Source organism: Suricata suricatta, chromosome 14 (assembly GCF_006229205.1).
Source record: "Suricata suricatta isolate VVHF042 chromosome 14, meerkat_22Aug2017_6uvM2_HiC, whole genome shotgun sequence".
Classification (NCBI taxonomy): domain Eukaryota; kingdom Metazoa; phylum Chordata; class Mammalia; order Carnivora; family Herpestidae; genus Suricata; species Suricata suricatta.
This window is the reverse complement of record NC_043713.1, coordinates 43829465-43843189: the sequence shown is the minus strand read 5'-3', so window position 1 is coordinate 43843189 and position 13725 is coordinate 43829465. Positions and strand designations below refer to the sequence as shown.

At 45.0% G+C, this 13725-nt stretch overlaps 1 protein-coding gene across 1 annotated transcript in view; it reads right to left on the bottom strand.

Moving 5' to 3' along the window:
• Positions 1 to 13725, bottom strand: part of KCTD1 (potassium channel tetramerization domain containing 1) — an 89907-nt gene that overhangs the window by 36806 nt on the left and 39376 nt on the right. Inside the window, exon 2 of the mRNA XM_029922570.1 lies at positions 7957 to 8135. Within this exon, the coding sequence (XP_029778430.1) occupies positions 7957 to 8120 (164 nt within the window). The 5' untranslated portion in view covers positions 8121 to 8135. The remainder of the gene's footprint in view (positions 1 to 7956; positions 8136 to 13725) is intronic.

The window sequence follows — 13725 nt, the reverse complement described above, 5'->3', positions numbered from 1 at the left end:
CAGAAGAACATGATCCGTAATCTGGCCCTGCGATGTTTCATGCTGGATACCTGGGGCTCGTCCCCACCTCCCTGCTCTGCTCTCTGAGGCACGCCGCCACGACAGGTCTGAGGCGGCAGGGTGGCCCTCACCTCCTTGCCAGTGCACGCCACCAAAGGGCTTCTGCCCACATTATTATTATTATTTTAACTTCAGTGATTTCAGTGACCAACAAATGCAAAATGAAAGCGAATGCATCAGGAACGGTACCAGACTTGGTGGCCCGCGCGGTGATCTGCAGGTGACCTGGCCTGGAGCTGTCCTGCGGCCACGGCCCAGAGAGGAGACCTCACTCTGCACCTCCCTCCCACGGAGACGAGGGATGAACACACATATCTGCCGCACATCACGCTGCAGGAGACGAATCACAGAACTCAGAGCAGGCACACTGGGCCTCCATCAGGGAGACTTGTCACACTGAAGTGACGAAAACCTACTTCTAGATCTACACTCACATGTCAACTGGATACCGTCTTGAAAATTTAGACAAGTAAATACGTAGGAATAAAGTTATCTTTCGGCTCAACACAGGGGGCAAACTATATCCCGAAGCAGGTGTATTTGTCCTGTGGTTAATTCTTACTACTTTTCTTGGTACCAACCCGAGTACCACTTAGTGACTGTTGACTTAGCATCTGTCCTCCCTGCCCCCCCACATGAACCACGAGAGAGCAAGGACTTCTGTTGGATGGTTCGCGCCCCACACCCTGGAGGAGCAAAGAAGAAATCTTCCAGGGGACGAAAGGAAATGACAGGGAAAAACTACAGGTACTGTAGCATGGCTCCCGTTTTCTGTGAGTTATCCTCTAAGACAAGTCTTTATGAGTTAGATCACTGGGAACGCCAGGTTGGTGTTGTTCCCAAGTGGCCAAGGAAGTCTGCTGAATCTGCCAGTAGCGTTGGTTACTGGCTTTTTGGTACTAAAGGGAAAATCCAGTTTCCCAGTTTAAAAAAAAAAAAGTCTTTTGACTTTTGAGGTGCCTGGGTGGCTCAGTCGGTTAAGCGTCCGACCTCAGCTCAGGTCATGATCTCATGGTTCGTGGGTTCGAGCCGTGTCGGTCTCTGTGCTGACAGCTCGGAGCCTGGGGCCCACTTTGGATTCTGTGTCTCTCTCTGACCCTCCTCTGCTCGCTTGGTCTCTCTCAAAAATAAATAAACATTAAAAAAAATTTTTTTAAATTCTTTTGAAGCAGATTTCCTTCACTCTTTGCCTATACAACTGAAGGGCAATTTTGGAAAAGTAATATTATAGCATGACAACAGAGAAGAGGAAAACCGCCCCTAACACCCCGGAGAAACTTTCCATTTTCCCTTTGCCAGGCGCTTTATCTCGTTTTCAATCCCTGCCCACCCCAATCCCCATAAACTGAGTTCCTTTTTAAAGAGATCAACCTATCTTAGCACTCAGCACTGTTCAGCACTGGTTAGACACTGTCCTCAATTCATGCATTTCCAAGGTGTTTTCAAGGCAGGGATGTGCCCCCTCTTTCCACCTGTACTATATTACCTCAGGATGACTTCCACTCCCCCCCAAAAAAACTTGTTCTGTGAGTTTTAAAATTTGAGAGAGACAGAGACAGAGAGAGAGAGAGAGAGAGAGAGAGAGAGAAAGCGCGAGCAGAGTACAAGCATGGGAGGGGCAAAGAGAGGGAGACACAGAATCCAAAGCAGGCTCTATCCTCTGAGCTGATGCAGGGCTTGAACCTGGGAACTGTGAGATCATGACCCAAGCCCAAATCCAGTGCTTAACCTACTAAGCCACCCAGGTGCCCCACTGTGAGTTTTCTTAAACTTGAGCTAAACATTGCGTTATAAATCATGCTGATCTGTGGTGACTGGGTAGATCAGTTGGTTAAGTGTCCAACTCAGTTTTGGCTCAAGTCATGATCTCATGGCTTCCTGGGTCCGAGCCCCGTATTGGGCTCTGCACTAATGGTGTAGACTCTCTTGCTCCCTCTCTCTGCCCCTCCCCCACTCGTGTGCCTGTCAAAATAAATAAACAAACCTAAAAACTATTTAAATCATGCTACTCTAAAGAGTAGGTTATAATAAAAAGCCTTCTTACTCGGTGCCTTGCAAGAATTCTGAAAGAAAGCTCAGTGAACTGTGTGGCAAAGAGGAAGCACTGATTTCTCGGCATTTCTGCTGGAATCCTGAAACACGGGCCTGCGTGGTGACAGGGCTGGACTGGAGTCTAGGGCCTGTCACATGAAATTGGAACCGTGAAGTCACAGACTTACAGCACAGAATCCCCAGCCCTAATGCAGGATTACAGAAAACTCCCTAGGCTGGCACACAGCAATTACACGGAAATCCAAACATGAGAATTCAGCCGTCCTGAGAGCGTGTATACCGATCCCTTAATATTGTGCTCATCCCACACTGCTCTCAGGGCAGCAGCACACGAACGTGCCTTAATGGCTAACACATCCAGAGTGAGGCATGCCAGCCGGAGCGGTGCTGGCAAAGCACACGTGTTTGGCAGCTCCATTCTAAAGCTCCAAGCACACACCCCCTGGGTGGCCATGGGTGTTGACTACGAGGCTGAAAGCCCAGTCTCTTGAGTTTTGCAATTACTCAGATAGGCCAGTGTGCTTAGTAAGTCGGCTGCTATTTAGGAGAGACCAACTTCACATAATCTACTTACGTGGGAGTCAACTCATGTGCTGGGTTTAAAATACACAACCGCTCTGTCAGGCAGTCAGAGCGAGGGCTCAGGGGACTGTAACAGGAGATCTTGTCTTTCACCTCTGGGTCACTGGCTGAAGGGCTCTCTTTTCGTTAAGACCCTGCCTTATTACCACCTGATAGGTTTCACTCATCAGCAGTAACAGCCCACTTCCCGGTTTTGGTTTTAAAAAGTCCACATTTGAACAACCACCACTATAGCTGCTATTAATAGTGAGCTTCTATTTTGTTCAAGGTGACAATAAAGGATGAAATGGACCTAACTTTGAACTCAGACTTGTGTCTTTTTTTTTTTAATTTAAATGTTTTATTTATTTTTGAGAGAAACAGACAGTATGACTGGAGTAGGGCAGAGAGAGAGGGAGACACAGAATCTGAAGCAGACTCCAGGCTCCGAGCTGTCTGCACAGAGACAGATGTAGGGCTTGAACCCATAAACTGTGAGATCGTGACCTGAGCCGAAGTTGGATGCCCAACCGATGGAGCCACCCAGGCACCCCCAGGCTTGTGTCTTCTAAAGCAAAGAAAGTTTCTGTAATATCACACACACACACACACACACACACACACACACACACACACACACACAGAGCTATGAAGGTATTTCAGGGGCAATGCAGGAGATTTTAAAGAGGCCATGTAATTTGGTACCAATCTTAATTATTTTTGACGAATTATTCAGATACCTAGACTTTGCTGTTATCGATGATGTTGATAATGGGTGCCTTAGATTTTTAAATCAGATATGATCAGGTCTGTCCTTAAAATCTGCAGGGCCCAAAGCAAGAGTACGGCTGAGGCCCATCTCCCGGTCTAGTTAATTACAACTTACCAATCAAGCTAGCAAACGGTCAGGTAAGATACAGTCTATCTTCTTCATAAATCCATTAAAAATCTTTTCATGATAGTGATACAGTTTTTGACTTTTTTGTTGTTTTACTTATTTGATGTACCATTCTTGCAGAGCTGAAGGGGGTGTTTTTCTTGGTGATTATAATTCAGAATAGCAACCGGAACTGGAAACTTATCAGCAACTCTGCAAGGGATCTATCTCCTTGATCACTGAGGGGTGTGGATCAGGGTCGTCTCATAGACACCTCCAAGGAGCTGCTCTTCATCTTACACAAACATCGGTAAGACGTGGCCCGTCATTGATGTATGCACTACTGCAGTGAATTTGAAACCTTCAGTCCCTTTAGCTAGAAACCACCTGACAATGAATGTGAATAACAATGTGTGTGCGGAGCCCTGCTGTAAAATGTAAAAAGTCATCTTGCTTACCGAATCCCTACTCAGGGCTTACAAGCCTCCCCCGACCCAAAACACCGAAGCACAGGGGTACCCACACACAGGGGGACAGGTAACCTCGGTAATCACAGAAATAAAGATCAAAAGGTATTTTCTTTGAATGGCCATCATGATATAGCATGAACTATTCCTTGAGGGAGCAGCCTATGCTCACTTGGAGGAACCATCCATGTTGGCGTTGTTCAAAGCCAGATGGTGAAAGTCAGGACCTCTTAGGAAAATCGTGGAGATTCCAAGTTTATTGGTCTAGGATAGGATCATGCATGGCCTTTGAATGCTTCCCAGGTGCTTCTAATGTCTGGCTGTGTGGTCCATGGTACCACTTTCTGGGGATGATATTCTAAGGGTGGTCTTTAGCCAAGAAGGTGATAAATAGAGACAGAATGAAAAGTCACCTAAAATATTTTGAAATGGAATAAAGGCTCTCTGTAGAACCTCTGAATTTGTAGAAAGACATTATGTCTTTTACGATCACCTGTTATAAACAAATTAAGACTTTTACACTACAAGTCTCCCCTTGAAATCCTAGAAAATAAAACCAAGGGAAAAGCCATCCACCCCTCTGGGCTACACCAAGGAAAAGGCGAGTGAGCGAGGGAACCAGGGTGTGCTGATGGGTGAGGGGGCAGGGAACGCTCCCATAGTGGGAGAAGGGTCTGAAGTACCCTAGCATCTAGAGAACTCAAGTTGGAGTTATTTGTAATTCTATGGTCATGGGCAACCTAATCTCCTAGGATTTATCCCCAAAGGGTTGACAATATGCAAGAGATTCTCCCAGAAGATCAAAGAAGTAGCTGACATGTCTAAGAAAAGCATGAAACTCTTTCTTCCTTGTATCTTTGACCATGAAAAGGTATGTATGGGTCCCCTTAGACGGACTGCTGCCTTGAAATGAACACTGGATTATTATGCGCGTGCACACACACACACACACACACACACACACACACACTCCATGAGGGAGCAGAGCGATCAATTCAAGATCTAAACCAGCATCATCTGCCTTAGGTGTAAGCAACAGACACAGACGTCACTTTAGAAGACTTGATTCTGTGACTCAACACATGCTTAAAAATATCTCCTAACAATCAAGATGATGTTAGATCGGCTCAGCAGTTCTGAGACAGGTAGGCGCATCAAGATAAAAGACCAGAAGGTGCAAGCGAGGGGTCCCCTGAGCCATTCAGGCAAGAATCCAAAAACCAAAAGTGAGCCTGTCTCTGTGGTCTCGGAAATGAAGGAAGGGGATGTATTTGGCATTTGGAAGGCAGTTGGAGAAGAAACAATTGCTGGATTTGGCAGAAGATTAAGTATAAAGGCAATACTATGTGTTGGGCACAGGGCCATGGCGTGCTTTTCATAAGCACATTTAATCCTCTCAATAACCTTGCAAGAAGACCTATCCGTGTCTATTTTACGAGAAGATAGGTGTTTAGAAATTGGACCGATCCATGGCCAAACTCCTAAACGGCAGCATCAGCATTTAAACGTGGGACTAATGAGCCATGAAGTATTTCTGATGTCCCTCCCACGATACTGTGGCCCAGGCGTGGCAAGGATGTGTAGGGAAGGTCACAAAAGGAAGATAAACAGTCTCAACTTTTCTAATTAAGTTGGTGAAGGAGAAATTCAAGTTATGATTTATGTACGTTATCAGGCTGGGGAAGAAGTGGGTTTGATTAGATTTTTAAAAAATCTGTGTATGGGTTAGCACTGTCCAACAGACATAAAAAGCAGGACACGTATGTAACTTGGGGTTTCCTAGTAGCCACGTGGAAAGAGTAATAGGAAACAAGTGAAATTAATTTTAATGACATATTTTAATTTAGCATATTCTCATTCCAACATGAAATCAATAATGAAACAACTACTGAGATTTTTTTTTTAAGAGCTAGAAGTTGACTGAATACACAACAAAGGAATGGTGGGTAGGACAGCAAAGGAGAGACTGCATGCAATATTTTACTTTTTTTGGTCGGTACTAATTCTTTATAGTGCAGTGTATGGTCACACTTACAGGACATTCTGATTTGGACCAGACACATTTCAAGTGCTCAAGTGCCACACGGGGCTAGTGGCTGCCCCAGGAGAGAGTATATCCAGACCACTGAGATCATGGGACATGATGCCTGTGTCAGGGTGTGGACTCCGAGGGACTGGAAGTAGACTCTTGGAAGGTGCCCAGAGCACGGCTCTCCGATGAGACACTATTCGAGGTCTTTAGAGGAACTGAATAAACCGAGCCTCTGACCCATTTCTGCCTTCTACCCTTGCAACAGGCTAAGTGATACCAGGGACTTTCACGGGTGCCAACCCCCCGCGTGGCTTTAACTAGGAAGAGACTCCGCAGCTGCAGAGAAAACCTCCTACTTATGTCATATGCACGAGGGGTCATTGTAAACTTCTTGCCCGGATCAGAGTTTAAAAATTGGACTCAATGAAACAAAAAGCCATCAGATCAGATCATATCAGTGAAATGTGCTACAGCGAAGGATCTGCTTTTTGGCTCCTGGGTGTTCTGTGGCTTGCCCCCTAGAATTAAGTGCTCATCTGAAGAGGCATGGTGATTGTCTTTTGTTGATTCTGGTATGAGATTAAAAGGAATGGAAATATGTATTTTATTTTTTAAAGAAACCTTACTTATATGACGAATATTCTTGAGAAATACAGCCATCATGTAGCATGATCTTGTAGCACCTGTCACAATGCACTTAGGGAACACAGGGGCTCAATAATACTAATCAAATATAATCATTCCATTTAAAAATATAAAGCTTTTTGGTCACTGAATTATGGTCATCTGTTTTTTAAAAATCATTTCACTTTGCAGAAATTCAATCTGGAAACTGAGAGAGAAAATTTTATCTTTCTTCTGAACCTTCACATTCTTCCATAAAATATCAGGTAGCAGAGTGAGAATTAAAAAAACAAAAACAAAAAATCTGGGCTTCATGCAGTTAAGGAGACACAGGGATTTCTGTGTCGGCACTCACTGTTCGGGCTGTAAGCTACCGACTATCTGTCCCTCTGTAAGAAGATCTTAAAAACGCAATCAGCGCCCTTCTGAAGCTCAAGTGGTGTGTTTCCATTTCATAAGAACAAAACCAAGGAGGGAAACTCTCTTTTTCCTGACTTGAGCCCCCGTGAGCTCCTGCCTCCCTCCTACCTATGGGTAGGTCCTTATAGGATCCAGGCACAGCCCCCAAATCTACACAGAGCCGGAGGGCTGTCCAGGGGACGAGAACAAAGCGAATGATTTCCTTGGAACTCCTTTAGAAACGGGCGGGTGGGGACACGGGAGGGGACGTCTCATTACAGAAGTGTGTCGTGGGTATTTGTAAACTGCACTCCCTCCTCACACACTTTCTATATTTATTATCTGCCTTGAATGCTCAGAAGTCCCACTGGCCTTTTTTTTTCTTTTTTAAACAAGGCTATCTTGGATTCCTGGACTTTTGCATTGTGTTGCAAATACACTGCCCCACTGATAAAAGTCTCTCATTTTTTTACTCGCTAGTTCACAAGTTGGTGTGCCAAATGATCTCCTAGAAAATTCTTAAGAACTGATAAGGAAGTGTTTCAGGAAAGGACAGAAGGAAAGCCGGTAGCAATAGAAATCATCCGTTCTTTTGTATCACAGTGAGAACCCTGAAGATCCGTGCAGGGCAGACATCCTAGAACTCCATTCTCGAGTGACAATGCCTACGTGAACCTGATTCAGCTGGTGGGTTGAGCCCTGATCCGGACAAGACTGACAGCCACGTCCAAGAGCGGCCTCGGTAGCAGGGTGGCCCACACGGCACCCTCACGCTCTAACCCTGGCCCCGGTAAGTCCACGCTGCTGAGCTGGGCAAAGGAAAAACAGTTAGATCATCAAATACATGCACTTCCGAGTGTGACTTTCCCGTTTTGTCCGATTACCTTGATTCGGGGTATTTGGTGAGGGTGGCCAGGCTGCTGGTGTACATGTGGCCGCCCACATCGATGTGGACGGGCGCATTGGATTTTGTGAGCTGTGCTGGAGTAGGAATGCCTTGGTTGTTCAGTGGAGATGCAGGAGATCTAGTGATCAGAGGTCTTGACATATTGGGCCGACTGTCCTACAGAGAGATAAGCAAGTTTAGCCAGGTTTTCCGTAGAGAGAAAGGAAACACATCCATCATAAAGAATAAGCCAGCAACTAGTGTTGATATTCATTCGGTAATAAAATCTTGAAACATCAGCAAGCTCTCGCTCTTACTGTAGTGAATATTCGAAGAACAAAATCTGTAACGAAGAAAAGGAAAACTTCCCAAGCTCCGAATCAAGGAGCCGAACTAATGTTCAGTTCAGATGGTCCTGAGCTCAATGACGGCATATTTTACTAATGAGTTCTTGCCACCCCTCATTCCAGATGAAAAGACAATCAACACTTAAAACAATCCACATCTAAATAAAATATGTATGCTTCTCTTTGGAAACTTCCTTACTGCTATGCAGTTGGGATAAATACAGATGTTTCGGCACTTGTGTTCTGCAACTATGTTTTCCTCGATTTCAATTTTCTAAATCAGGAAAATGAGGGTATGACTAGACTGGCCATCAGCACACATTCTCAAGCAATCTTGTCAACAGGCATCCCAAGTTCATCAGTCAAGAGATTAAAAAACAATCAACACACAATCTACCCATTTGTTTTCTGCTTCTCTCTCTATGAGACTGTGGGTCTGGGGACACGGAAAAGACTGTACCCTTCAGCGGTCAGTATGTGCTTGGGACTCAAGCAAGTTGCTCTTCTCTATGCCAGACTTCTTGAAGAGATCTAGCTCCCAAGAAGAAAGGTACAATGTGAGGGGGCTCAGTCGGTTAAGCCTCTGACTTCGGCTCAGGTCATGATCTTGCGGTTCACTAGTTCGAGCCCCGTGTCGGGCTGTGGGCTGACAGCTCGGAGCCTGGAACCTGCTTCGGATTCTGTGTCTCTCTCTCCCTCTGCCCCTCCCCCACTTACACTCTGTCCCCCCCTCTTTCTCTCAAAAATAAATAAACATTAAAAAAAAAACTTTTTAAAAGGTACAATGTGAGCAAACAGAGCAGACAGAGGACATCACACGGGGGCAGTGAGAACATGCTGAAGGAACTGTACTCTTGAGGAAATAAAATATTACATCCTTTTCATGGATACAATTGATATAAATATTTCAAACACTATCCAAACATGGTCAATTACTCTCTTAAATTAGGGCCCAAACCACAGACAAGTCAAGTCAGGTCTCTGGCACTGAATGAAGGGGTCAAATATTTAGAGTCTACAATTGAATAAGTTAAAATAGCATTTATCCCTCGGTTCTGCATGGCTAACGCCACAACAATACTCTCGGATTTATAATTTTGCCAGAGATTGTTTTCAGACATGCAAACAATGTGTAGCAAAGCCAGTGATAAGGCATAATAAAGGGATGTTGAAAAATGCCTTTGATGGAGATTATAAAGGGGAAGTCATCTAGTTTTTGTGCATAAAACCCAGCATGATAAAATATAAATTTGCAAAACATCATAGATTTTATGATCTGAAACAGCTTTAGGAGTTACCTGGGGCACAACTGTTAGACCCCTTAGCATTAACCACATGGCTAGGGAAGACCGCGACTGCACAGACTTTCTAGAACTCCATGGCTTCCATGAATGGGGCGGCAACTGAGCCTCTGCACAAAATGCTGACCATCTGTGTTCTGCTTTTCTCCATGCTGAATTAAGCAGGGCCCAGAAACAGTCACAGGAAAAGAGCTACTGTTTCATTTCTTAAATGGGGTGGTCGGTTCACGAGTGTTCGCTCTATTATTCTTCATACGCTCCTCACCAGTAAATGCAAAATATACTAAAAATACACGGGAGGATGTTTGTAGCACACAGAGAAGAGAAATTGAAGGTAGTGGATGGGGGGAAATTAAGAGAGACACGGTTGGTAGAAAATCTGAAACAGTGAAGATTTGAAAGTATTAAAAGTTGCATTTGAAAACGTGAGTGAGACGGAACGACACTGTTCTTTTAAAAATGCAATCACGTCACCTCTGCTTTTGAGAGACATTTCCTACCTGGCTAAAGACCCCCCCCGCCCTGTTACAATTCATCCCATCACAGACTGCAGCGTCTGTAATAGTTTTTCAATTGGACACATTCTGGATCCTGCCTTGAGGGTGCTCAGGCGAAAATGAACAGATTTGCAGGGTTAATACTGTAGTTAGACTGTGACCTCATTCAGCACAGCTCCAACACTGTGAGGTCTACAGAAGAAGGAGGAAAAACAATTAAAGCATAACCGATCGGTTGAAGGATTCCAGATTTCCCAGAATATATACCATTTACACTGTAAATCATGAATGTATGGATATTGCTGAATTTAAATTAAGCCGGTGTTTCTTCAGTGGCGGCAGGGGGCGGGGGACTAAGCCTTCAGGGCCAGGAGGGGGTTTCGTGGCCACGGCGCTCAGGCCGACTCCGGCAAGGCTCTCACGTTTCAGAACTGGTCTTCGGGGAGCCCCCTGACGTGGCTCCTCTGCTGTCCTTCTCCATTCTGGGAACCTTCCCTGGTCTGGGGGTGGCCCCGCGAGATGACTTCTGAGGCATGACCTGATATTTGCTAACAGCGCGGAGGGTTATCACTCACTACTTTCTGCACGGGGTGCAGACTGAAAGAACTTGTAAAATGCATAGGCTGGGAAGGGGGAAGAGGGTATTTGGGGCCGGGGGTCTTGGCGTTTCCAGCAGAAACTCAGGAGCTATTGCAGCTACTCCAGATGCTTCCACTCACATATTCCGCAACCCCTTCCCTTGCCAACGGCTTTCTCTTCTTTCTCTAGACACCGAGGCCCAGATGGGAGGCCTGTACCTGCAGCCGCCATGTCCCCACGGGCCTTGCCCAGCGTGGCCATGCTGAGTTGGAAAGAACTGGGTTCGCGCTGACATTGCTGGCACACCAAAGTGACCCACTCTGAGCCTATCTTCAGATTTCCTATTACTTGGGAAAATAAGTCTCTTTCTTTTTAAAGCAAGTTTGAGTTGGGGTTTCTGGTACCTATGCTGACCGAATACCCCCCGTGAGGTCATCTGGCTCGGTGAGTCGGCGCTGGGGATGCCAAGAACAGCTGCCTGCTGACAGATGCAGAATGTTCTACCATATTACGACCATTTTTTCAGCTCTGCTTCCCCATCTGCCTTTCCCTTTGCTCACTCATCATCATCTCAGCTTGAATATCTCTTAGAATTATTTTCGATGAAAGGCAAACCGAAAATGTTAACCACAAAGGGTGCAAATGTCTTGGCCACGCCATCATCACTTCTGAAGAAAGAGCTCAGCGTTCTGCAAGGTGCCCAGACACAAAGCTGTCTCTGATAAGCTCCCAACTGGAAAAGACTACCTAGGAGAGAGGAACCCTAACATTAAGCTACCTGGTTAATGGCCCTTCCTTGTGCAGCCCATTGTTCCCTCCTTCTATGATATTTACTAACCTCTCCTAAGTGCCAGGCACCCTACCCAGAAGTGGATATACAACAGGGAACATGACACACTGGTCCCTAACCTTACCGGGCTTGTTGTTCGGTGGGAGACAGAAGCCAGGAAATAAGCAACTGCTACCAGGCAGGGAAAGGCATGTTACTGTGGGAGCTGAATCAAGGGGACTGTAACCTAGGCTTGGGGGCTGGGAGGGGGGATGGGGAAGGCCCCCGGAGACGGTCTAAGCTGAGACCCACACAATGGGTTGCTGGGAGGATGGTGCCAAGCAGTATTGCCACGGCCCTGAAGTAGGAGAGCACCTGGTAGTTTCTAGAAATTAAAAGCATAGCATATTGTGAGAATTCTCCCACTTCTCTTCTCCCCCAAGGTCTAGAGGGACAATGTAGGAAAGAGAAGCTTGTAAGATGATGGCCAGAGAGCCACAGATTTAAATGATAACTTACAATGAAAAATACAAATAAAACCCACCACAACATTCTTATGTCTGGAAAAGGGGAAAGGAAAGAGGAAGTCTGCCAATAGCCGGCTGTCCAACTTTCCATAACTTTCCACAAGAATAGAAATGTTCTAGATCCATTTGGTAGGGTGGCCACTAGCTACATGTGGCTATTTGAGCATTTTAAGGATGGCTAGTGGAGCTGAAAAATCAGGATTTTAAGTGTTTATTTTGATGAATTTAAACTGTAATGCACACAGCCACACATCGCTAGGGGCTGTCCCACCAGACGGTACTGTAGACCTTGCTTGAATATTTCTTAATATATGGAAGCCCAAATCATGACAGACCTGAATGTATCAGCCATGTTTATTTTTTTATAAGATTTTTTTTTTTTTTTAAGAATCTCTACACCCAACGTGGGGCTTGAACTTACAAATCCTAAGATCAAGTGTTGCATGCCGTACGGACTGAGCCAGCCAGGTGCCCCGCAGCCACGTTTAAATGGAGAAGCAGAGTTACTTCAGAAGTGAACACAAATGGCTTATGACTTCACGGCACTATTTCTCCCTTTCTACTGGTTTTATGAAAATAAATTAATAGCCACACAGTGAGGAAAACACAACATCTACGGCTCTCTCGGACAGAGCGCTGAGAAAAGGCACCAGACACAATGGCATATCTTGTATGATTCACTCACATGACGTTATGGACCATAAAATGAATGCATGAAGACAGAGCTCAGAACGCTGGCCACCTGTGGGGGGTTACTGACTGGGACGGGTAGAGAACGAGCCCTCTGGCCAGCCAGACAAGTTCTAAATCGTGATCTGGGTCGTTTCACAGTTGTACACACGTGGACACTTAAGATTTATTCATTCACTTTACTCTAAGTTCTCCTTAAAATGAAAATAAACCGAAAACGATCTTGGGAAAAACTCCAATCAAAATACCATGCTGTTCAAATACTCATCTAAATTTCTGTGAAGTATCACCTTTTTTAAAAGCAAAAAAAAGATGTTTATTATTTCCTCTTCTGGGATAAATCAAATCTGACGATGGTACTCTAACATGAAACAGCCGTCTGAAATTTTATTTCAAATTCCTCTTTTCTCCATTTCTATCCTGTATAGATTTTCCAGGCATGTTGATCAGTTTACCTTTAAAGTTTCCACTTCCTGGCTGCTCTCAGTCTGAGGCTTCCTCAGCTTACTCCTCCACCTCACCTACCCAACAGAGCAGCAATAATTCTTTTTGGTAGGAGACTCCTTCAAGGGATTTGACTTCAGGCATCCTTCAAAAGAAGCTAATGAAAAATTTGCCTTCTAAATCTAACCTCGCTGTGTGCTGTTCAAACAGGAGCCCCAGGGGCACCGCCTGGAACAAATGAGCTGAAGTTTAAGCTGAAAGTTTGAATGACTGACTTGTTAAAAATGTATGCCCCTGTCTTATGTCATGTTTCACTATCAAGTTGGACTATACCACCTCTTGCACTGGGAAAAGAAACAGGTGTCTTAGGGATATTTTCAGAAAAGCACGTCAATAGTAAAATACTTACCTATATTATTTGATATTGTAATTCATAACATTCAATACAGGAGTGAAGGAATTTAGCACACATAGTAACTTTTCCACAAATTTCAACCTGGGTTTAATCTCTCTCTCTGCGTCTGTCTCTCTCTCTCTCTTTCTCTCTCTCTCTCTCTTGCGCATGCGTATACACACACACACACACACACACACACACACACACACTCAAGTA